The 24,338-nt window shown below is 34.9% G+C and overlaps 3 protein-coding genes across 4 annotated transcripts in view; 2 read left to right on the forward strand and 1 right to left on the reverse strand.

Moving 5' to 3' along the window:
• Positions 1-24,338, reverse strand: part of dnajb14 (DnaJ heat shock protein family (Hsp40) member B14) — a 272,202-nt gene that overhangs the window by 200,274 nt on the left and 47,590 nt on the right. The gene's annotated exons all lie outside the window — the stretch shown is intronic.
• LOC137032070 (uncharacterized) lies at positions 8,134-11,536 on the forward strand. 2 transcript variants are annotated; one of them, XM_067403584.1, is made up of 3 exons: positions 8,134-8,678; positions 10,228-11,311; positions 11,359-11,536. In XM_067403584.1, exons 2-3 carry the CDS (start codon positions 10,228-10,230, stop codon positions 11,388-11,390), a joined length of 1,116 nt encoding a protein of 371 aa, XP_067259685.1. In that variant the 5' UTR covers positions 8,134-8,678; the 3' UTR covers positions 11,391-11,536. The 2 variants fall into 2 exon arrangements, with proteins under 2 accessions (XP_067259685.1, XP_067259687.1); XM_067403586.1 differs by having other exon boundaries at positions 11,377-11,536.
• Positions 13,042-18,717, forward strand: LOC137031542 (uncharacterized). Its single transcript, XM_067402552.1, has one exon. The coding sequence runs from the start codon at positions 13,042-13,044 to the stop codon at positions 18,715-18,717; it is 5,676 nt and encodes a 1,891-aa protein (XP_067258653.1).

A 24,338-nucleotide genomic window follows, 5' to 3' on the forward strand; every position in this document is an offset into this window, starting at 1 on the left:
AGCGAGTGTGAATCAAAATTTCAAAATTCTCTCGATAATTATTGATCTTTAGACTCCATAGAACATTTCTGCACTGGTTTGGTTCCGATCGGACGAAAAACCTAGGACTAGTTCGCAAAAGTAGGTTTTTGACAAAATTCAAAATGGCAGAAAAATTTTCATACCGGAAATGAAATCGGAGATATACGTTTTGTTCGTACTAAGGTCTCAAGCTTTCCAATGATATACAGACACTTGACTCTGTGACACACGGTTTACGAGCTATGGCCAAAAATGTCTGAAAATTTTGTTTTTTGCGCTGTAGCGCCACCTATTGGCCGATTTGGGTCAATACTTTGTCAACCTCTCCTCGATTTTTGTACTATCATTTGACAAAGTTTCAAGTCTCTAGGCCTTACGGTTTGGCCTGCACGATCAGTTTTACGGCAGAAGAATAAGAATAATAATAATAAAAATCCTAACAATTACAATAGGGTTTCAGCACTTCGTGCTTGAACCCCTAATTAAAGCTGCATGCAGCATTTTACCGGGGTTCAAGCATTTAAGGCAGTTTAAGGCAGGATTTGTCTTATTTAGCAAGCATGGAAACACCTAAATCATAGAAGGAATTGACCATTTTCAGCCAAAACAGGCAATTTACCATTGAAAATATATGGATTTTAAAGCTTTTACAGTTATAGCGCCACCTATTGGTCGATCTCCATAAAAATTGGCATGCTTCTTTAGAGGCATATGATGCGTGTGCTCACTTAATTTCGTGAAGTTCTGAGTTTTAATTTAGGAATTATAAGCTCTTGAGTACATTTTGCCACGCAAAATGTTTTGTTGTAGATATTTGAAATTACATGATAGGTAAGAAAATCTTAGTGCAAGTCTTGTCTTTTTCACACCAAAATAATGAATGAATGAATGATGAATAGGAATTTGGTTTATCGCTTATATCTCAGGAACAGGACATCGAAAAATTCTGAAACTCAGAGGGTAGATAGAGCTCAACGGGCCCTGTGGAACAATCCTGTTCCTGCAGATCTACCTTCCTACAGAGTTCAGCTTTAGCCCAGCTCAACACAACACACCTGTCTGTAATTATGAAGTGCTCCTGAAGATCTTAATTAACTGATTCAGGTGTGTTTTATCAGGGTTGGAGCTAAAATGTGCAGGTAGGTAGATATCCAGGAACAGGATTGGGCACCCCTGGTTTAAAGGGATTTTAAATGACAAAACATTGAATTCTTGAAACCTTGAATTATATTAGTGGCCTTCTGCTGCCATCTGGTGGCACAAAATGACAGTGTCAGGCAATTCATTATAGAAATATATAGTTTTAAAGGTTTTTTGACAGTTATAGCGCCACCTATTGCCCGATCTCCACCATTTTTGGGGGATGTCCTTGGAGTGTATCCATACATATGTGTGCCAAATTTGGTGAAAATATCTCATTTCGTTTTGACGTTATAGACACTTATATATATGAGCGCATAAAAATTGACCCATGAAAGACTTTGATTGGATTTTTTGCCACTTCCTATCAAAATTTTGACATTTGGGCTTTAACGTATTGTAAACCAACTTAGGTTCCGTGTTTTCTACGGTGGTTTCGTGACGATCGGACAAACGGTTTCGAAGATATTCGCAAACGTTTTTTAAGCGCTAAATCACAACGTGGCACAAACCGTTTTCCGAAACCTGGCAAGTCTGATATCGTTGAACTCGGCAAGGATTCAGGAGTCTAAAGATATATCTCCCGTCGAAATAAGTCGATCACATCCAGAGTTATATACAATTTCATCCAAAAGCATTAAAAACACAAGTTTTTTAAAGTTTTCTAACAGTTATAGCGCCACCTATGGTCCGATCTCCATAAAAATTGGTGTGCTTCTGTATAGTTATACTTCGCATGCGTTCACCAATTTTCGTGACGTTCTGAGTTTACGTTTAGGTTTTATAGGCTTTTGGGTATATTTAGCCACGCCCACTTTCTAAATGACCCCGTTATAGCGACCCAAAGGGTAAAGTTCAACTTTTTTTTGATAATTATTGATCTGGAGAGTCCAGAGAATTGTCCTGCACTGGTTTTGTTCCGATTGTGCGAGAAACCTAGGACTAGTTCGCAAAAGTAGGTTTTTAAAATATTCATGAATAATTAATGAACGGTTTGATTGACAGCATTGGTTCTTGAGGCAAAGTTGTTCAGCATGAGGAGATCTATCAAATGATATGCATATTATGTGGATTTATGAAACACCATGTGTTTACAGAGTCGTAAAACTCGTTAGCGCCAACTAGTGGCCGATTTCTTTCAAAATTGGTACAGACGTCCATGACCACGATTCGACCATGCACACCGAGTTTCGTTCCGATCGGCCTCCGTTAACCTTGTCTAATAGGTGCTCAAATTTCATTGGCCGATGGCGGCCATGTTTTTTGAGATACACCAATGTCCTTAAAGACAATCATGCCCCCTTGGACCAAGACACTACACGCCAAATTTTAAGTCAATCGGACTAACGGTTGCATAGTTATAGCTGTTTTTATGTTTTTTTTCGCATTATAGCGCCACCTAGTGGCAGAGGTGCGCAATTTTTTTTATTTAACCAAAGTCTGAGCTTATACATATATGTACCAAGTTTAGTGAAGATATTCCATTCCGTTCAAGAGTTATCACTAAAAATAGCATTTGGCTAATGTTAGCATAGACATTTTTGGCGTATTGTTTCGTGCAAAATTCGAAATTTCAACTTTTTTTTGATAATTATTGATATTCAGTGTCCAGAGAATATTTTTGCAGTGGATTGGTTCCGATCGGTTGAAAATCCTAGGACTAGTTCGCGAAAGTACGTTTGGGCTTCAGGTCAATTTTACGGAAAAACGGTGCGTCGTAGAGTTAAAAAAGGCGCAAAACAATTTTGTTCGTACTAACCCAAGGATTGCAACGATGTACAGTTTTTGAGTCTAGGTCAAGCGGTTTACGAGCTATAGCCAAAAATGTCTGAAAATTTTGTTTTTTGCGCTGTAGCGCCCCCGTTTGGCCGATTGGGTCAAGACTTTGATAGGTTCTCCCCAAATTGAGCACTACAATCTGGCCAAATTTCAAGTCTCTAGGCCTTACGGTTTGGGCTGCACGATCAGTTTTACGGCAGAATAATAATAATAAAAATCCTAACAATTACAATAGGGTTTCAGCACTTCGTGCTTGAACCCCTAATTAAAGCTGCATGCAGCATTTTATCGGGGTTCAAGCATTTAAGGCAGTTTAAGGCAGGATTTGTCTTATTTAGCAAGCATGTACCACTGAAATCATATATGCTAAAACAAACACAGAAAGAAAAGGTTTAAACAGTAATACCTTATACATACGAAGCATGCTTTACACACATACACACACACACATAAACAAAAAAATATAATTTTCAGGTCACAATGTAATTGTAATGTTGTCTTACTGCAAAGACATAAGTCACATGAACAAATGAAGTGGTAAACCTTGAAAAAAATGTGATTTGTAATGTTATTATAAGGATTTATATAGTTTAAAGTAGGGGTGCCCAATCCTGTTCCTGGAGATCTACCTTCCTACAATTCAGCTCTAGCCCAGCTCAACACACCTGTCTGTAATTATGAAGTGCTCCTGAAGATCTTAATTAACTGATTCAGGTGTGTTTTATCAGGGTTGGAGCTAAAATGTGCAGGTAGGTAGATGTCCAGGAACAGGATTGGGCACCCCTGGTTTAAAGGGATTTTAAATGACAAAACATTGAATTCTTGAAACCTTGAATTATATTAGTGGCCTTCTGCTGCCATCTGGTGGCACAAAATGACAGTGTCAGGCAATTCATTATAGAAATATATAGTTTTAAAGGTTTTTTGACAGTTATAGCGCCACCTATTGCCCGATCTCCACCATTTTTGGGGGATGTCCTTGGAGTGTATCCATACATATGTGTGCCAAATTTGGTGAAATTATCTCATTTCGTTTTGACGTTATAGACACTTATATATATGAGCGCATAAAAATTGACCCATGAAAGACTTTGATTGGATTTTTTTGCCACTTCCTATCAAAATTTTGACATTTGGGCTTTAACGTATAGTAAACCAACTTAGGTTCCGTGTTTTCTACGGTGGTTTCGTGACGATCGGACAAACGGTTTCGAAGATATTCGCAAACGTTTTTTAAGCGCTAAATCACAACGTGGCACAAACCGTTTTCCGAAACCTGGCAAGTCTGATATCGTTGAACTCGGCAAGGATTCAGGAGTCTAAAGATATATCTCCCGTTGAAATAAGTCGATCACATCCAGAGTTATATACAATTTCATCCAAAAGCATTAAAAACACAAGTTTTTTAAAGTTTTCTAACAGTTATAGCGCCACCTATGGTCCGATCTCCATAAAAATTGGTGTGCTTCTGTATAGTCATACTCTGCATGCGTTCACCAATTTTCGTGAAGTTCTGAGTTTTCGTTTAGGTTTTATAGGCTTTTGGGTATATTTAGCCACGCCCACTTTCTAAATGACCCCGTTATAGCGACCCAAAGGATAAAGTTCAACTTTTTTCAATAATTATTGATCTAGAGAGTCCAGAGAATTGTCCTACACTGGTTTTATTCCGATTAGGCGAAAAACCTAGGACTAGTTTGCAAAAGTAGGTTTTTAAAATATTCATGAATAATTAATGAACGGTTTGATTGACAGAATTGGTTCTTGAGGCAAAATTGTTCAGCATGAGTAGATCTATCAAATGATATGCATATTGTGTGGATTTATGAAACACCATGTGATTACAGAGTCGTAAAACTCGTTAGCGCCAACTAGTGGCCGATTTCTTTCAAAATTGGTACAGACGTCCATGAGCACGATTCGATCATGCACACCGAGTTTCGTTCCGATCGGGCTCCGTTAACCTTGTCTAATAGGTGCTCAAATTTCATTGGCCGATGGCGGCCATGTTTTTTGAGATACGCCAATGTTCTCATAGACAATCATGCCCCCTTGGACCAAGACACTACACGCCAAATTTTAAGTCAATCGGACTAACGGTTGCATAGTTACAGCTGTTTTCATGTTTTTTTCGCGTTATAGCGCCACCTAGTGGCCAATCGTCGCGATTTTTTTATCGTGACCAAAAATTTAGCCCGTATACAGGTGTACCAAGTTTGGTGCAAATATCTAATTTCGTTCTCGAGTTATAGCCATTTTAGTAAAAGTGGCTCCGCCCACATCGTACGTTTTGGCGCCCTTTAGTGACCGTGAATGAAAATTTCAACTTTTTTTTAATAATTATTGATAATCACACTACAGAGAACATTTCTGCACTGGTTTGGTTCTGATCGGGCAAAAAACCTAGGACTAGTTCGCAAAAGTAGGTTTTGGACAAAATTCAAAATGGCGGGAAAACGGGACCTCGCAGCGCGAATCTTTTTTTCTATGCTTTTAACCGCCTTGACCCAAGGATTCCAAATATGTAATTTTATTAATCTACGATAAACGGTTTAGGAGTTATGAGCCATTTCGCACATTTGATCGCTGTAGCGCCACCTATTGGCCGATTTGGGTCATACTTTGTCAACCTCTCCTCGATTTTTGTACTATCATTTGACAAAGTTTCAAGTCTCTAGCACTTACGGTTTAGGCTGCACAATCAGTTTTACGGCAGAATAATAATAATAATAATAATAATAATAATAATAATAAAAATCCTAACAATTACAATAGGGTTTCAGCACTTCGTGCTTGAACCCCTAATAATAATTAAAGCTGCAAGCAGCATTTACCGGGGTTCAAGCCTTTAAGGCGTTTAATTAACATATATGTGCAAAAAGATATTAAGCTTTATTTAGCAAGCATGACACTGCTTAAATCACAGATGACCAGCTAATATATATGCTAAATCAAACACAGAGAAAGAGAAAGAAAAGGCTTAAACAATAATACGCGTGCTTACACATACACAAACACACATCACTTATTGGCTCACTTTCATTCTGTGTCAGAACAGTATCTGTTTTGTGTTTTGTGTGTCTGAGCATTCCTTGGAGAGATATATGGCTTTCAGGGACACTTGGTGAAGGCCACATTTTGAAATGACCCTTTTATATCCACTAATGCAAAAGTTCAACTTTTTTTGATTATTATTAAACAACAGAGTCCAGAGAATTGTACTGCATTGGTTTTATTCAGATTGAGCAAAAAACCTGATTAGTATGCAAAAGTAGGTTTTTAAAATATTCTTGAATGAACGATTTGATTGACATAATAAATGATGGGTAACAAAATGTTTACTGCAAGTCTCCTTAAAGTTTCACATAATGTGGCACAATTGTCATTAATAATTGAACCGAAATTGAGTGATGCATTTTGACAAAATGTGATTGTAATCATTAATAGTGATTTTATCAAGTCTAAATATGCATTACAGAACAATATGACTACTTTAACCAGCAGGTGGCAGCAAAGGACCAGTCATTAGCCTACTTTCAGTTTAAAAATGGTCTGGTTTTGTACATTTTCCATAACTGCATTAAACATGTTTACACACACATTGTTGTAAATATTTGAAATACATGATAGGTAAGAAAATCTTAGTGCAAGTCTTGTCTTTCTGACAACAGAATAATGAATGAATGATAAATGGGAATTTGGTTTTTCGCTTATATCTCGGGAACAGGACATCGAAAAATTCTGAAACTCAGAGAGTAGATAGTGCTCAACAGGCCCTGTGGAACGAGACCATCGCGGGGACAGTGAGTGTTGGGGGTCGGGAGTTACGCCTGGTCTAATGCGTATCTTTTTGTGCTTATATCTCAAGAACGCCCAGACCAAATCGCACCAATCTTGAATCGAATCTAGTTGGGGAAATGGCCTTTCCAACGAGCCCTTCCCCAAGGTCCTAGGAGGTAGGGCTCGGGAGTTACGGCCGTTTAAATTCGGGGGTCCCGCGAACTCGCGATCCGCGGGGGGGCGTTCCCGAGGCCCGAGACGGATGTGGCCGCTCAAGGGCCCGGAGGGGACCTTACCATCCGAGTTTGAGCTCGCGGGGACTTTCGGTTCCTGAGTTAGAAGCAAAAATGTACCGGGATGTGACGTCATTGGCGGCCGCCATTTTAAAACGCGCCCGCTGGTTTTTGGCTAATATCTCGGCGAAAATTCAATGAAAATGCCTGAAATTCATAATGTGGACAGACGTCATCTAGACGGTTCGAATGAGCTCAGTGCTGGCTGGATTGGTTTTATTTTGTATGGATTTATTTATTTTGTTTATAACACTATTTTCACATTTCTCTGCAATTATAATGCGTTTTAATTATTATTCCATGCACTAGAGGGCGCATGTATTATTGTTAGAGATAGCGTATTCCGGGTTTGCCCGGAAGTGAAGCCATTTTGTCTACTAGCTGGGCAAGGTAAGATGTATGGTGTTCTTTCTGTCTCTAATCCTAATCATCTGTGCATTATTGTTAGTCATCCGTGATATTTTGAAGTTATTCTAAGTAGTTTTTTGTGTGTTTGCATATTGTGTGGCTGTATTTCTTACATAAATGTTGAAAGGCAACGTTTTATTTCAGTTCTAGATTCTTAATTGACTGGGACAGTAATTTGATTATAAGACGAAATAAATCTCTTCTTTTTTTTTTTTTACAGTGATTGCTATTATTAGTTTAATAGTTAGTAGTTCATGTAGTTTATTCTTAGTATTGACATGTTTGGAAAGTAAGGGTGTAATTGTTAATTGCTCTAGCTTCATCTGTTTTTCTTCTTGGTTGAATTTATCATTAGCTTCAGTTTTAAAGGGTAGTTCATAAAAAAATACCAGTTTTGTGTTATATTTACTCATTTTTATATTGTGATCTATCGTATTTTTTGCTGGGAATCAGCTTACTTCGTTGTAAATAGAAAAGCCTGACAATGTCACTGCTAAATACCTGTAAGTATTGTGGTATTTCACTATGTTTCTGATTGACATGCCCCCAACTCGTACAGATCGGAGATTAAAGAAAATTACGAGATTCCCACTGGTATTTACGACATTGTGGTGGCGTTCATGTTGGTTCTGCTCGTAAATACGATCTTTCCGACATGACTTGAACGCACCATTAGTCTTTTTAACTAAAGCTGATTTTTTAACCATTTGTTGTGTAAATGTTTTATTCTTTATTGTTATGAAATTTTTCCATGTACCATGAATATGAAATCGAAATTACATACTTTAATAATCATAATTAAATCGTAATTGTAATAATCGTACTTTATCAGTCTCATGTTTCACTTGTTGTTAAACGTTTTTCTGTGTTTGTTGTGTACATAACTGAAAGCATAATAAGTTTGTGATTGGAAGAGAGAGGGCAGATAACTAATACGTGACATGATTGACAGTCAAGTCAAGTAAGCAATCATGGAAACATACTTGATACAGCATTTTAAATCAGTGATGCTCATTAGATCACATAATTTCGTGGATAAACAATAGAATCAGATTATATGTAAAACAAAAAAAATGAAAGTATACCTAATGATATCAGTATCTCTCTTAATAAACAATTTTGACTAAAAGCCATAATTGGCCGTGTTTAGTGATGCTTGCATTAAAATGTAGTGTGAAGTCTTTAAATGTATTTCTTTATATGTTATTAATTTTTTCTCAATTTTGTTGCAGAAGATTTGCAGAAACGTGATTTGAGGTAAGATGATAGTTCTTTTGATATTGCAATAATATGTCCAACAGTGAAGTATTTTGGGTAAAGTAGTGAATGTTTCACAATTTTTTTAATAGATAGCGTGTTGATAAGATTTGTGTAATATACTGTGTATTCTGTAAATAGTTATTATATGTGCTTTCTGAAGATATGTCTAATAAATTTTTATTTTATTTTATTATATTCTTTTTATTTATAGGTAAGAAAAACTCAAATGTTTATCATTTTTTGTAGGACTAGAGTGAATGTAGTTATAAAGGTCATGAAAATCTACATTGAGACATTTATAGTGCAAAAGATATTGATTTCAGTACAAGAAGTTACGTTAAAGTAAAATATTAATCCCTCACACAACAATTATTTTATTGTATTTTAAATGAGGAAAGCATTTCAATTAAGATGGACTTTATTAATTGCAAATAGTCTGGCTGTGCTTAATGGGTATATATTTTTTTCCCTTTAAGCACACCCCTGTACTCATTAAGCTCACATCATGTTTTATTAAAAATTCTTGTTTATTTTAAACAGCCTTTTTAAAGAATAATTGAAAAATGTTTTATTTTAAGGCACAAAGTTAATCACACAGACACACAAAAACAGAACTATAAAATCAAGCAACGAGGCATTCAATTTGATCACTTATATATAATATACATGATTTTCCACTTTCTACTTTCCAGTTTAAATAATTTTGCTAAAGTTTGTTGTTTAGCACATTTTGAAATAATGAAAACAATCATGAGTAGTTGGTGGTGGTGTTGGAATTTGAATAATGATTTATCCTTTATGATCATAAGTTAGTTTTGTTTCAACACTTTTGAATTGCTGTGTGTGAATATACATAGATGCACACAGATTTGTATGTGTGCTTATGATATAATGCAATAGAAAATTTGCACATTTACTGCATTTTGAAACTGTTTGGGAAAATAATCTCTAAACTGAACATTTAATAATTATTTGACACCATTTGTAAGTTAAAAATGGGGTAAAGGTCTTTCAAATGCAAAGAAGCTAAATTATTGTTCATTGGTACAAAGAAATAAATAAAATATGTAACTTTATGATTTCACCACTAGATGTCAGTATAGCTCTAATTAAAACAGGGTTGTTTTGTAGGGATTTAAAGAATTGTGTATTCGTTATCAATGGCTTTTTAGTGCAATCTGTTTATTGAAAAGCATAATGACTATGCAGGTTAATTTTATGTTTGTTATATATGTGAGTAATTATGTTCTGTTTGGTTATTATGGTTAGCTAATATGTTAATAGTTGTGAGTTTAGTTACCATTCAGTTTTATCAGTTAAACATTTAAAAATGAAAAAGTTAATGCTTGTATTTATTTAATTTTTTCATATATAAACATTTTAAGTGCAAAAGACCAAAGTAAGGAGAGTAGCATGCAATATTATTGTTACTAAACATTATTGTAATGTGAACTAAATTTAAAAAAAATCTTTAATGTATTTTTTGTTAATTATTATGCAGTAATATGTCATTTAATTTATCTTCCTATATTTTGTGTATGTGCAGATGCCTCGGACGAAGCAGTCTCAGCGTTCTCAGGCAGCCAAGAGGAGAATCGCGGACAGGCTGGCTGCTAATCCTGAAGAGATTTTGCAGCCTCCTAAACAAAGAAAAGAAATACAAGAGCCTGATCCTAATTTTGCCAATTGTTCCGAATTTGCCAATTGTTCCGAATTTGCCAATTGTTCCGAATTTGCCAATTTTACCGATTCTTACCCAAAGTCTGATTCAGACGCTAATTCAAAGTCTATGCCAAAGTTTCCAAAAGATGCTGAGATGACTATGCATGCTGTTTCTTATTTGTCTCCACAGACTTCCTATATCAGAGGCTCTTTTCATCAAGGACATCCCCGCTTCAATCCCAATGGTGGTAAGCAATGTGCTGCAAACAGTTTAATTGCCATTGTCATGTCTAAGATGAAAAATGTGTTGCAGTGGACCATCAGTGACCTGAATGATGTTCTGATTCACGGAAATGACCTGTACAGTGCCATGAGAGATGCAGGGAAAATCAACGATCACTTAGATGGCTACATGGAAGTTGCTGAGCTGCCTGACACACACACGCTGAATAATTGTACTTTTTCAATAAAGTATGGACAATTACACACAGGGTTGTTTGGCATTTCTAATTATGATGAAGGTCTGCAAGGCTTCGCCATGTCATTTGATGAAGCAGTAAAACAAGCATTCCAGAGGTTTGATGCATGTTTGGTAAATATGAACCACACCATATGTGCAGCTGTTAGACAAGGTTCATGGTATGCAGTGATTGATCCACATTCCCGACACTGTGATGGAACAATGGCAGCTTACGGTAAGAGTGTAGTGACTTTCTATGGCAGCATAGAATCTTTACTCATTCATTTCAAGAGACTTGGTGCATCCTTGAATGCAAAAAATCATCCTTTTGAGGTAACGGGGGTTGAGGTGAATAAGTGTGTACAAAAGTCAAAATGTTTCTCTCCCTATGTCTCTACTACTGAACATAATGAGATGAAAATGAATGCTGGTACTGATGTATGTCCCCAGAGATCTTGCATAAGAGGCTCTTTCCATCAAGGACATCCCCGTTTCAATCCCAATGGTGGTAAGCAATGTGCTGCAAACAGTTTAATTGCCATTGTCATGTCTAAGATGAAAAATGTGTTGCAGTGGACCGTCAGTGACCTGAATGATGTCCTCATTCACGGAGATGACCTGTACAGTGCCATGAGAGATGCAGGGAAAATCAACGATTGCACAGATGGCTACATTCAAGTTGCTGAGCTGCCTGACACACACATGTTGAATAATTGCACTTTTTCAATAAAGTATGGACAATTGCTCACAGGGTTGTTTGGCATTTCTCATTATGATGAAGGTCTACAAGGGTTTGCCATGTCATTTGATGAAGCAGTAAAACAAGCATTCCAGAGGTTTGATGCATGTTTGGTAAATATGAACCACACCGTATGTGCAGTTGTCAGACAAGGTTCATGGTATGCAGTGATTGATCCACATTCACGACGCTCTGATGGAACATATGCACAGTATGGTAAGAGTATAGTGACTTTCTATGGCAGCATAGAATCTTTGCTCATTCACTTCAGGAGACTTGGTGCATCATTGATTGCAAAAAATCGTCCTTTTGAGGTAACTGGGGTCGAGGCAAATATGATTAATGATAACACTCTCCGCAATCGTTTGGTGTGCCATCCAGTGGTGGAAGAAAATACTGAAGCAGAACCAGTGAGTAGAGGTATGAAATCAGAAATGGAAAGTTGCAGTAATACTCTGACTGATTTTATCAACACAGATGCAATACCTGTGCATGAAACATGTACACAAATTGACAAAGATATTCAAAATAATCAGGTGATATGTAATCCTGTGATGGAAAATACTAAAATAGAAAAAATGACTGAGGGTATAAAATCAGAAATGGAAAGTTGCAGTTACTCTTTGACTGATTTCTCTAGTGCAGATGAAATATATTTTGTTCAAAGTTATGCACAAAAGAAAACGGAAATGCCCAGTGCATGCCCAAGAAATGAAAATACAGCAGATGTTGAATTCATTTCACAAACTGACACTGTTTGTTTTCAGTTTAGTCCATTAACAGTACAGCAACAAAAAAATATTTGCTTGAAGCTAAACATTGTACATGTTTCAATTGAACAAAATTATCCAAATGAAAGTGTTGAAATGGCTGAACCTTGTAAAACCAAAGATATTGTGGGTGATGGTAACTGCTTTTTCAGATCAATAGCTTATGCTGTAAGTGGAAGTGAAAAAGAACACAGAAAAGTGAGACGTGCTGTTGTATCTCATATTCTCCAAAATGAAGAAAGGTACATTCAGTATCTCAGACAAGGACACAGTTCTGTTGGGAACTATATTGCCACTTTGAGAATGAAATATGTTGGAACTTGGGCATCAGAGCTAGAAATACAAGCAGCCAGTGATTTAATTGGTGTAGACATATTTACTTTTACTCAAGAGAAATGGCTTAAGTATTCAGCCTTAAATGCCACATCAAACAGACAGAGCTGCCAATACAAGGGGATTTACTTGAAACATGCTAATAGTTGTCATTATGAAGTTGTTCTATGTGTGAAAAAAAAGGATGGTAGCTGTGCTTCAATTTGTAAATCACCAGTTGAAGTTTCCATGTTTCCTGCATCATTAAATCCCAAGTCAGACCCACTTAAGCTTTATAGACAGAAAGTCCAATACAATAGTAATTATGACTTAAATGAGGGGAAAAAAATGAAAGCAATGAAAAGATATCATGAGGATGAAATGTACAAACATAGGAAAATTAAATCTGGTATTAAAATGTATAATGAAAATGAACACTATCAAGAAAAATTAAAAATATTAAGCAAAAATAAATATGAATCGCGCTGTCAATCTTTGAAAAGGTATTCTATTGACAAATACGCAGAGAATACCGCACACAGGGAATCTTTGAAGCAGCATTCTATTGACAAATACGCAGAGAATACCGCACACAGGGAATCTTTGAAACAGTATTCTATTGACAAATACGCAGAGAATACCGCACACAAGGAACGTTTGAAACAGTACAGTATTAGAAAATATAGTGAAGATGAAATGCACAAGACTAAGGTGATTCATTATAACAAAGAGAAATATAAAAATGATATTAATTTTGCTAGTAGCATTAAAATTAGAAATGCTGTAACTCATCATGAGGCAGAGATCAAAAGGAAAGAGATTGATTGTGTGATTGAACAATTTAAAGAAAAAATATCAACAGGTCCTGAATATGTATGTTCAGTTTGTCATCGCTGCTGCTTTAAAATGCAGGTGAAATACTGTAATAAAAATAAATATATTCAAAAATCTATCCAGGCTGGCTGCATTGCAGAAAAATGTATAACATTGAATGATTTTCATAAATGTAATAAAGACTGCAGTGAAGAATGTGTGTATAAAAATAGTCCAGCGGAATATTTGTGGATTTGTCACACATGTGATAGAAAAATTTCTGAAGGTAAAATGCCTGCTGAAAGTGTTGCAAACAATCTCACTCTGGATCCTATTCCTCCTGAATTGAGCTGTTTAAACTCTCTTGAGCAACATCTAATAGCGAAGCATATCCCATTCATGAAAATGATGGCATTACCACGAGGTGGACAGAATGGTGTTCATGGACCAGTGACATGTGTTCCATCTAATGTTACAGATGTGGTGAATGTTTTACCAAGATCAGAAGATGAGGATTTGATGATTCGTGTAAAGCTTAAGAGAAAACTGACATATAAAGGACACTATGAATATAAGTTTGTGCACGTTGATAAGGTAAAAACTGCTTTAAAATATCTACAACAATATAACAAGTGCTATACAGATGTAGAGTTTAATGAAAGTTGGATTAATCCTCTGAGTAAAACAGAAGAACAAATAAATGATAAAAGTGATAACAATGAACGAGACTTGGGCATATGTGTTAATAAAGAGTATGATATTGAAAATGAAGACAATGACATCACTGATGAGACACTTCATGATCGACAGCAACATGGTTTGTTTATGGATTCGTGTTTGCAACCAGTTGACATTGCACAAGAGGTGTTAGATCAACATTTTGATGGAATTATGTCACTTGCACCAGCAGAGGGCAACAATCCAGTGAGAATGTTAATGGATGAAACTAATGAAGCAAAATGCTTTCCAGTTCTCTTCCCAAATGCAACAGGAACATTTCATGATTCACGACCTGAAAAATTAACACTGTCTAGATATTTAAATAATAGAATCCTAAATGCAGATGGACGTTTTGCTCAAAACCTGGACTACATCTTTTATGGACAATATTTGTCTGAGCTTAATCAAGTGATCTCAAATGTATCTATTGCTTTAAGGAAAGGCTATGACACAAGCAACAAAACAAAAATTACTTCAGAAATGCTAACAAACAAAGAATCCCTGCAAAAGATTTTAAATTTTGATCAGGGTTATAAATTTTTGAAACCTGTGAGAGGGACTCCTGTTTTTTGGCAAAGTGTTCAAAAAGATTTATTTGCAATGGTTAGACAATTAGGTATTCCAACATGGTTTTGCTCATTTTCATCAGCGGATTTGCGATGGACAGAGCTAATGCAATGTATTGTAAAACAAGAGGGCTGTCAAACACCTATTGATAAATTGGATTGGTCTGATAGATGTGGGATGTTGAAACGTAATCCTGTAACTGCTGCCAGAATGTTTGATTATCGATTTCACTACTTTCTGAAAGATGTTATTATGTCTCCAGCCCAACCAATTGGAAAAATAATAGATTATTTCTATCGAATAGAATTCCAACAACGTGGTTCACCTCATACACATTGTCTGTTTTGGGTTGAAAATGCACCTCAAGTGGACAGAGATGATGATAATGAAGTTGTAGCATTTGTTGATCGCTATGTCACTTGTGAAATGCCACCTGAACAGCAAAAAGAAATGCATGAAATAGTGAGCAGTGTGCAACAACACAGTAAAAGACATGCAAAAACATGTAAAAAGAAAGGAACTGTGTGTAGATTCAACTTTCCACGTCCACCAAGCAAAAATACTTTTATTACAAGAAGCAGCAAGAGTGATAAAGATGAAAAAGAAACTGATGATGAAAAAAATGAAAGACAATACAAAAAGACAAACTGTAAACAAATATCAAAAGAGTTAGCTGAAGCTGTAATGAAAAAAGTCAGAGAATGTTTATTGAATAGCGATGTTGCATTTGATTCAGTTGACTCTATGTTTGCATCTATTGGTATAAATCAAGAGACATTTGAAATGGCATACAATAGAATTACGAAAAAAACAAATGTTGTTTTGAAGAGAAAGCCAAGTGATGTATGGGTTAATCAATATAATCCTGATCTTCTGAGATGTTGGAATGCAAACATGGATATACAATTTGTTGTTGATGCTTACTCTTGTATAGTATATATAATTTCCTATATTTCCAAAGCTGAGAGAGAAATGGGTTTGCTGCTGGCTAATGCTCAAAAAGAAGCACACAGTCAAGGTAATATGGATGCAAAACAAGCTTTAAGAAAACTTGGCAGTGTGTTTTTACATAATCGAGAGGTCTCAGCTCAAGAAAGTGTTTATCGGCTGACTAACATGAAACTAAAAGAGGGGTCAAGGAAAGTAGTGTTCATTCCAACTGGAATTAATACAATAAGAATGAGTTTACCCTTAAACACTATACATAAAAAAGCTGAATGTGGAGATGACAACAGTGATGGCATATGGATGAAAAGCATCACAGAGAGATACAGAGCCCGTCCAAATACCAAAGAATTTACTGGAATGTGTTTAGCAACCTTTGCCTCAGAGTACAGAGTTTTGAGTAAATCTGAATACTTGTGTGCAGATAGAGTAAAACTGGAAAATGACATGGGCTTTGTGAGAAAACGAACTTGTTCAAACTGTGCCATTGTACGATATGCCCGTTTTTCACCCACTAAAAATCCAGAAAATTATTATCAAAGTATTTTGGAATTATTTTTGCCTCATTTTGTGCGAGATCAATTGAAGCCACCACATTTCCCTTCCCATCAGGAGTTTTATGAGACTGGATTTGTAACAATTTATAATGATGAGCTTGAGTCAGTGAAAATTATAGTTGACACAAACATGGCAAAATTTGAAAAAGAAGCAGACACAATACAAAGAGCTCAAGATGATTTAGAACAGCACGGACCAATGGAAGATGCTTGGGCCCAAATCTGTCCAGAAGCAGAACTTGAACGTTTGGAATGTCTAGAGAGTAAGAAACAACAAATAGAAACAGAGGAAGGTGATGATATTATACCTGATCTATTACCAAATGTAGGTCCTTCAAAACTAGAATCCAATCCATCTGCTATGACAAAGCAAGATGTTTTGGCTTTGCTACGGTCTTTGAATGAAAAGCAGTCACAAATCTTTTACAAAGTGCGGCAATGGTGTTTAGCAAAAGTACAAGGTGAAAACCCAGATCCATTTCATGTCTTTATATCTGGTCCAGGAGGTGTTGGAAAGTCAGTGCTGATAAAAGCAATCTATTATGAAACCTCTCGCATACTTTCAAGGTTAACAGAGAACCCAGATGAGACACACGTGCTATTAACAGCACCAACTGGTGTTGCAGCTTACAACTTAAAAAATGCAGCTACAGTACATTCCACTCTGTCCATTGGAATAAATGCTACACTGCCATATCAACCACTTGGAGATGAAAAAATTAATTCCTTGAGAGCCAAATTTGGAAAACTGCAAATATTAATAATTGATGAAATTTCAATGGTTGATCATAAACTTCTGTCATATATTCATGGAAGATTGAGACAAATCAAACAAACAGGTGATTACTCTGCATTTGGAAATGTCTCTGTGATAGCAGTTGGAGATTTTTATCAGCTGTCTCCTGTTAAAGGAAAACCACTTTACACTGAACCAGTCAACGGTGTTAATCTTTGGGAAACTAACTTTCATTTTGTTGAACTTACAGAGATTATGCGTCAGAAGGACAAAAAGTTTGCAGAATTATTAAACCGTTTAAGGCTACGTAAAAAAGATGAAGTAATGCTTGAAGAAGATGTTAATATGCTTAAGAAATGTGAAACAGGTGATGGTGATGATAGTACAGATATCCATATTTATGCAACTAATAGTGAAGTTGATGATCACAATATATCAAAGTTACACAAAGTATGCACTGACACGGTTACTATAAATGCTCAAGATTTTGAAAGAAATGCTAAGAATGGCCGAATGGAAAAAAAGGATGGGTTTCATTCCAGAGTGCAGAACAGTAGTTTGGAAAAATCCCTTGAATTAGCCATTGATGCTCGAGTAATGCTGCTGAAAAATATTAATGTCTCAGATGGTCTTGTGAATGGAATCTTTGGGACAATTAAAGAATTTTGTTATGATGATGATGAAATGTTTCCATCAAAAATATATATCGAATTTGATGATGAACATGTTGGTAAAGAAGCTAGAGGTAAAAAAACATGTTTAAAACCTGGACTGGAGAAAAGTACACCAATTGAACCTGAAGAAGAAAAAGTAACAAGCACTGGTGGTGTCAGAAGGCAATATCCTTTGAGACTGGCCTGGGCGTGCACAGTTCACAAAGTACAAGGTCTGACAGTGAACAAAGCTGTTGTTTCAATGAAAAAGATGTTTGCTCCAGGACAAGCATATGTAGCATTAAGTAGAGTGACCTGTCTTGATGGACTCATAATAGAAGATTTCAAAGAAAATGTTATTTTTGCAAAAGACAACATTGAGCAAGCTCTACAGAGTATGCCTCCATTCATTGTTCCAAGGGAAATTACAGAAAGTGTAAAATTTCAAATTATGTTACACAATGTTCAAGGAGTCAATCCACATATTTTAGATATTCGCCAAGATAAGAGATATTTTCAAGCAGATATGATTTGTGTAACAGAGACATGGTTAAAACCAAACTATTTTGAGAATGAAATCAGTCTTACTGGATACTATTTTTATGATAAACCACGAAATGTTGCTTACGACACAAGTCAGGATGTTTTTGCTAAACTAAAAGAAGAAAATCATGGTGGTGTTGGTATCTATTATAGACAGAATGTAAAAGCTACTTTAGTTGATTTACCATGTATTAACATTGAATGTCTAACGTGCAATATACAACATTTAAACACAACCTTGGCAGTTGTGTATAGACCACCATCATATATCTTACCATTGTTTAGAGAGAGGTTGATTACCTTAATTAATCAAATAAACTGCTTACCAGGTGGAAAAATAATTTTAGGGGATTTCAATGAAAACCTTTTTAGTAATTCAACAATTCATGATGTTATGCAGCATTTTGGTTTTACACAAATTGTTGAAAAACCAACAACTGAAAATGGGACATTAATTGACCATGTATATATAAAAGATATTGACTTGGATAAACTTACGATTGACATAATGCCCACATACTTCAGCTATCATGACTGCATTGTGATGAAGTGGCTATAATGCATTGTCCACCGTAAGGGGGGGGGATACAGAGGTGGATGTTAATCAGTGGACAGCCTCTGTGGGAATTTATGCTGCCTTCATGTGCTATCGGAATTATTGTAAATAAAAGTTTCTTATTTCATAATTTAATATGATTTTACATAAATATCTTTAATAACTAAATATTAATCACTGACTTTTCATATAAAAAAGAAGGCAAGAATCAACCTGCCTTCTATTGAAATTCCTATATTCCTATAGAGAATTAAATAAATTACGAAGACAAACTAAAAATTATGACTTAAGAAGTCAAAAGTAGGACATTTCCGATAGCACGTGAAGGCAGCAGTAGCCATTGGGATTGTTTAATTTTTTACTACTTTAAGTTGGTGTTAAGGTCATGTTCATATTTATGTTTATCTAAAATAAATAGCAGTACTCATTTTTTAGTTATTTAAACTTGTAATGAGTTAATATATTTAAAATATATTTATTGGATTCAAAAATAATGCCATTTATTCAGAGGCCTTAACACCATACACTTTTTTTAAAACAATTACTCATTTTAATTGTTGTAGTTTTTTTATTATTATTATTATTCATTCATTTATTCATTCATTCATTCATTCATTCATTCGTCTTTGTTTGTTTCCAATATTTTATTGATCAAAATGTCTATGTAATATGCTTTTGTAATGACTTTGTATGCAGAAATTAATTTTACAGTTGGCATTGATCAAATTTATATTCAACTACTTAAAGAGGTGAAACTTCATTTTAAAACAGTAAGACATTGTATATAAAAGAGAAAGGAAAGACAAAGAGGAACTTTAAGAAATCTTGGACTATCTTAGCTACTTCATTTTCATCATATTACAACAGTTGGAGTATTCATAAACAGGTGAGACCATTTTTATCTTTTAAATTGGTCATAAGTTTTATAATATTAACATACAATTCTAAAATTACCACTATACAATATGTTTGCATTAGAAGAATATTTTGTTTGAATATAAAATATTGTGGTTAAAGTAACCATTTACAGTGTAATCCATTTGTATGTGTTGTAAAATTTAAAAAAAAATTCTAATCAGAATCTAATTCTCCTTAGGTACATCAAATGTAACATCAAATGTTGCTTTGATGACCACATCATCTCCATTATTAGGACAACATTCAACTCCAAGACCTCCTGGCATTTCCATTACATTTCCGTTTTCTACGTAAATCAGGAACAAACAGTTTGACTGCAGAGAACATTCTCCAGACCATTACAGCCCCATCACCATTATGGATTATTGATTCAAGGCAAGTTATTGACTCATGATCTCGGTATCATATGTGTGTGGCTGAATTCAGCTGCAAATCAAATAAGAGTGCAGTGTACCTTTTTCCACTGTTGACTGACCTTTTTTTTTTTTTGACTTTGAGCTAATTGCAGATTTAGCTTTCTGTTCTTGGCTCTCAGAAGAAGAAAACAATTTGATCATGTCATTTTACATTGCCATTTATGTAAAACGTAAAAAAAAGGATTTTTTTGTCTGCAGTAGCCTATTATCATTCACTGGATTGTTTGTGCATTTAATTATTTGTTTACATACTAAGTAAGACTATTGATCTTCTAGGATTTTCCTGCAGAACTGTAACAGAAATACTCAATTCAAACAACAATCATGACTCCATCTGTCTCGCTGAGGACAATATCTGCCTCACTTTGAACCAGAAACTGAGTCAGCCTTTTTGGATCCTTGGTACAGATAATGAGAGCCTGGAGTGTTTGACAACATCTAATGTCATATTTCACTGAGGATATTTTGTTGGCCTGCATGGACTGAAACTCAAACTGCTATCACTGAGAATTATCCTATGAGCTCAGTTACCATCAAGTTTTGTTATATTATGAGCTAAATTCTAAGCCAATCAATCCAATTCCAAGTAATGTCCATCACTGCTGATTCCACCCAACTTTAAGTATCTGTTGTTGGAGCTTGTCTCTGTTGGCTCAAAGTCTCCTTTATCAACATGTTCACCTGGATTTACACTGTTCACAACTCCACCCATGTCGGTCAAGCTCCTTGTTCTATTGTGCATCTAACCTCCATCTGTTTAGTTGTGGGCCTCCATCACATCCTACCTTCTTACTTCTTATCCACTGTATTATTTGTTTCTGCTACATCCTAAGTCTCATCAGTCTTTGCCTGCTCCTCTCCAACGTTTTGAACCACTTTTTGTTGCTTCTGTTGAGCATTTTGCAGCACAACCACATACTTTTTAGTAGTGGGGCTTGGAGAGTAATGTCATGAAAATATTCTGATAGTTCAGTTTCAATCTGATTTAATTTTGAACATGTATTAACACAAAAATTTTACTACTTTCACATATATAACCCATTGAAATTGATGGAATGAATGAATGAATCATTTTAAATTTGTTGGATATTTTTAAAATGTTTTATGCTTTTTAAAATTTTCAGTAATTTAAAAAAAAAAATGTACTTTTTACATTTCTAAACTCTGTAAATGTTTTTGACACTTAACATTTGTTACTTCAAAGATATGTTTTATATATTATGTGCTTTTTGTTTTTGACATCTACACACTTTAATATCCAAACCATTGAAACTGAATGAATGAATGAATGAATGAATTAATTAATTAGGCTAATTAATATTTCCTTACTATTTTATATTTCTTATTTTCACATGCATTTTTTTTTTTTTATATTTTATTGTCTTTATACTCATATACATTTTTTTGTTTGTTAATTGTATGTACTTGTTTTTTATATATAATTTTATATTGTGTAATATTTTTTAAATCTAATATGTGATTTTCCTTTTGCACATCTTATCACCTTTATAAATTATAAGGTTCTGTCTGCATTCTAGTTACTTTTTTAAGTAAGCTTCAAAGTTTTTTTATTGTATTTGTAAATGTATAATTTCCAGCTGACCATATATTAACACAGTTTGCTACTTTAATACACCAACAATTGAAATGAATACGTGTTAATTTACATTTATTGGATTTTTTAATGTATCTTTTTTTTTTTTTTAAATTCCCCATGTAATAGTCAATATTTGATTTGTATTGAGTTGGTTTTGGTTTAATTCACAATATTTATTACTGCAATATACAAAAAAGTAAAATAATAATAATAATAATAATAATAATAAAATAAAATAAAATAAAATAAAAACAAAAGGTAATGAGAGAATTTGATGTTATTTAGACTATTATACAATATTATATGAAATTATTTACAAATAGTTTAACTTTACTGTTTTTACTATTTGTCTTAACAAATGTTTCATTTGAACTCAGTATACAATATTTTTTTTTCTGAACCATATATATGCAAATAGAAACAATATAATGAAATTCCTAATAAATGCATTAATTATTTATTTCCTATAATATTTTAAAAATTGAACCTACTTTGTATGAGTATATGCAAAATTTCACCAACCAAAAAACTTCTTTCCATTAATTATATATTTGTATTTTTAGTAATAACTCAACCATATTGTGGCGGGCTTCAATGAGAACATTGGGGCAGACAGATTTACAGTTGTTTTAAGGGAATTTTAAACAACAGTTGCAGTATGTACAATATTTATATAAACAGTCCCAATGTCATGTGTGTTCTGTTGTCTGTCATGTTCTAGTTGCCATGTTGTTTGATTATGTTAATCCTTGCTTAGCTGTTCCCATTTAGTTCCCTCATCCACTCCTGTGTATATATTCTCCCTGTTTAGTTCAGTCTCTGTCTGTTATTGTTTGTGTGTTAGCACTCTGTTGCATATTTGCCTGAATTAAAACCTGTTTTTTGTTATTCAGCCTTCATCTGTATTCTTCCTGTAACACCCAAACACTAATAAATTATATGATCATACACAGGTATAACTAGATTTTTTGATAACTTTATTAAACATCATTTATAAACTTTCAAAGTACAAATACATTTTTTTCATACATTCATAGACAATTGAAAACCATAATTACATTTCCTATTGGTTAATTCCTTTTTAGAACTGTGCACACACTCAAAAAACAATGAATCAAACAGGTCCACCAATCGGCCTCTATAACTGATAAATGATACATAAAAAATACTTACTGCAAGCTAAAATTAATTAAATTTAATAATTAGCAAAATTATTTTGAAATGACCCTTTTATATCCACTAATGCAAAAGTTCAACTTTTTTTTGATCATTATTAAACAACAGAGTCCAGAGAATTGTACTGCATTGGTTTTATTCAGATTGAGCAAAAAACCTGATTAGTATGCAAAAGTAGGTTTTTAAAATATTCTTGAATGAACGATTTGATTGACAAAATAAATGATGGGTAACAAAATGTTTACTCCAAGTCTCCTTAAAGTTTCACATAATGTGGCACAATTGTCATTAATCAACCGAAATTAAGTGATGCATTTTGACAAAATGTGATTGTAATCATTAATAGTGATTTTTATCAAGTCTAAATATGGATTATAGAACAATATGACAACTTTAACCAGCAGGTGGCAGCAAAGGACCAGTCATTAGCCTACTTTCATGGTCTGGTTTTGGTTTTGTACATTTTCCATGACTGCATTAAACATGTTTACACACACATTGTTGTAGATATTTGAAATACATGATAGGTAAGAAAATCTTAGTGCAAGTCTTGTCTTTCTGACAACAGAATAATGAATGAATGATAAATGGGAATTTGGTTTTTCGCTTATATCTCGGGAACAGGACATCGAAAAATTCTGAAACTCAGAGGGTAGATAGTGCTCAACAGGCCCTGTGGAACGAGACCATCGCGGGGACAGTGAGTGTTGGGGGTCGGGAGTTACGCCTGGTCTAATGCGTATCTTTTTGTGCTTATATCTCAAGAACGCTCAGGCCAAATTGCACCAAACTCGAAACGAATCTAGTCGGGGAAAGGGCCTTTCCAACGAGCCCTTCCCCAAGGTCCTAGGAGGTAGGGCTCGGGAGTTACGGCCGTTTAAATTCGGGGGTCCCGCGAACTAGCGATCCGCGGGGGGGCGTCCCCGAGGCCCGCGACGGATGTGGCCGCTCAAGGGCCCGGAGAGGACCTTGCCATCCGAGTTTGAGCTCGCGGGGACTTTCGGTTCCTGAGTTAGAAGCAAAAATGTACCGGGATGTGACGTCATTGGCGGCCGCCATTTTAAAACGCGCCCGCTGGTTTTTGGCTAATATCTCGGCGACAATTCAATGAAAATGCCTGAAATTCATAATGTGGACAGACTTCATCTAGACGGTTCGAATGAGCCCGGTGCTGGCTGGATTGGTTGAGATTTCGTTTATAAACATAGGAATATTGTCATTTTTCATCATTATAACTGTTATAACTTCTATACCTGTTGCCCAATCTTCACAAAATTTGTCATGCTTATTTAGAACAATATTTGGCATATGCTCACTTATTTTCGTGAAGTTCCGAGTTTTCGTTTAGGATTTATAGGCTTTTGAGTACATTTTGCCACACCCATTTTCTAAATGACCCAGTTATAGCAACCCAAAGGACAAAGTTCAACTTTTTTTGATAATTATTGATCTAGAGAGTCCATAGAATTGTCCTACACTGGTTTCATTCCAATCGGGTGAAAAACCTAGGACTAGTT

Source organism: Chanodichthys erythropterus, chromosome 12 (assembly GCF_024489055.1).
Source record: "Chanodichthys erythropterus isolate Z2021 chromosome 12, ASM2448905v1, whole genome shotgun sequence".
NCBI classification, from domain to species: domain Eukaryota; kingdom Metazoa; phylum Chordata; class Actinopteri; order Cypriniformes; family Xenocyprididae; genus Chanodichthys; species Chanodichthys erythropterus.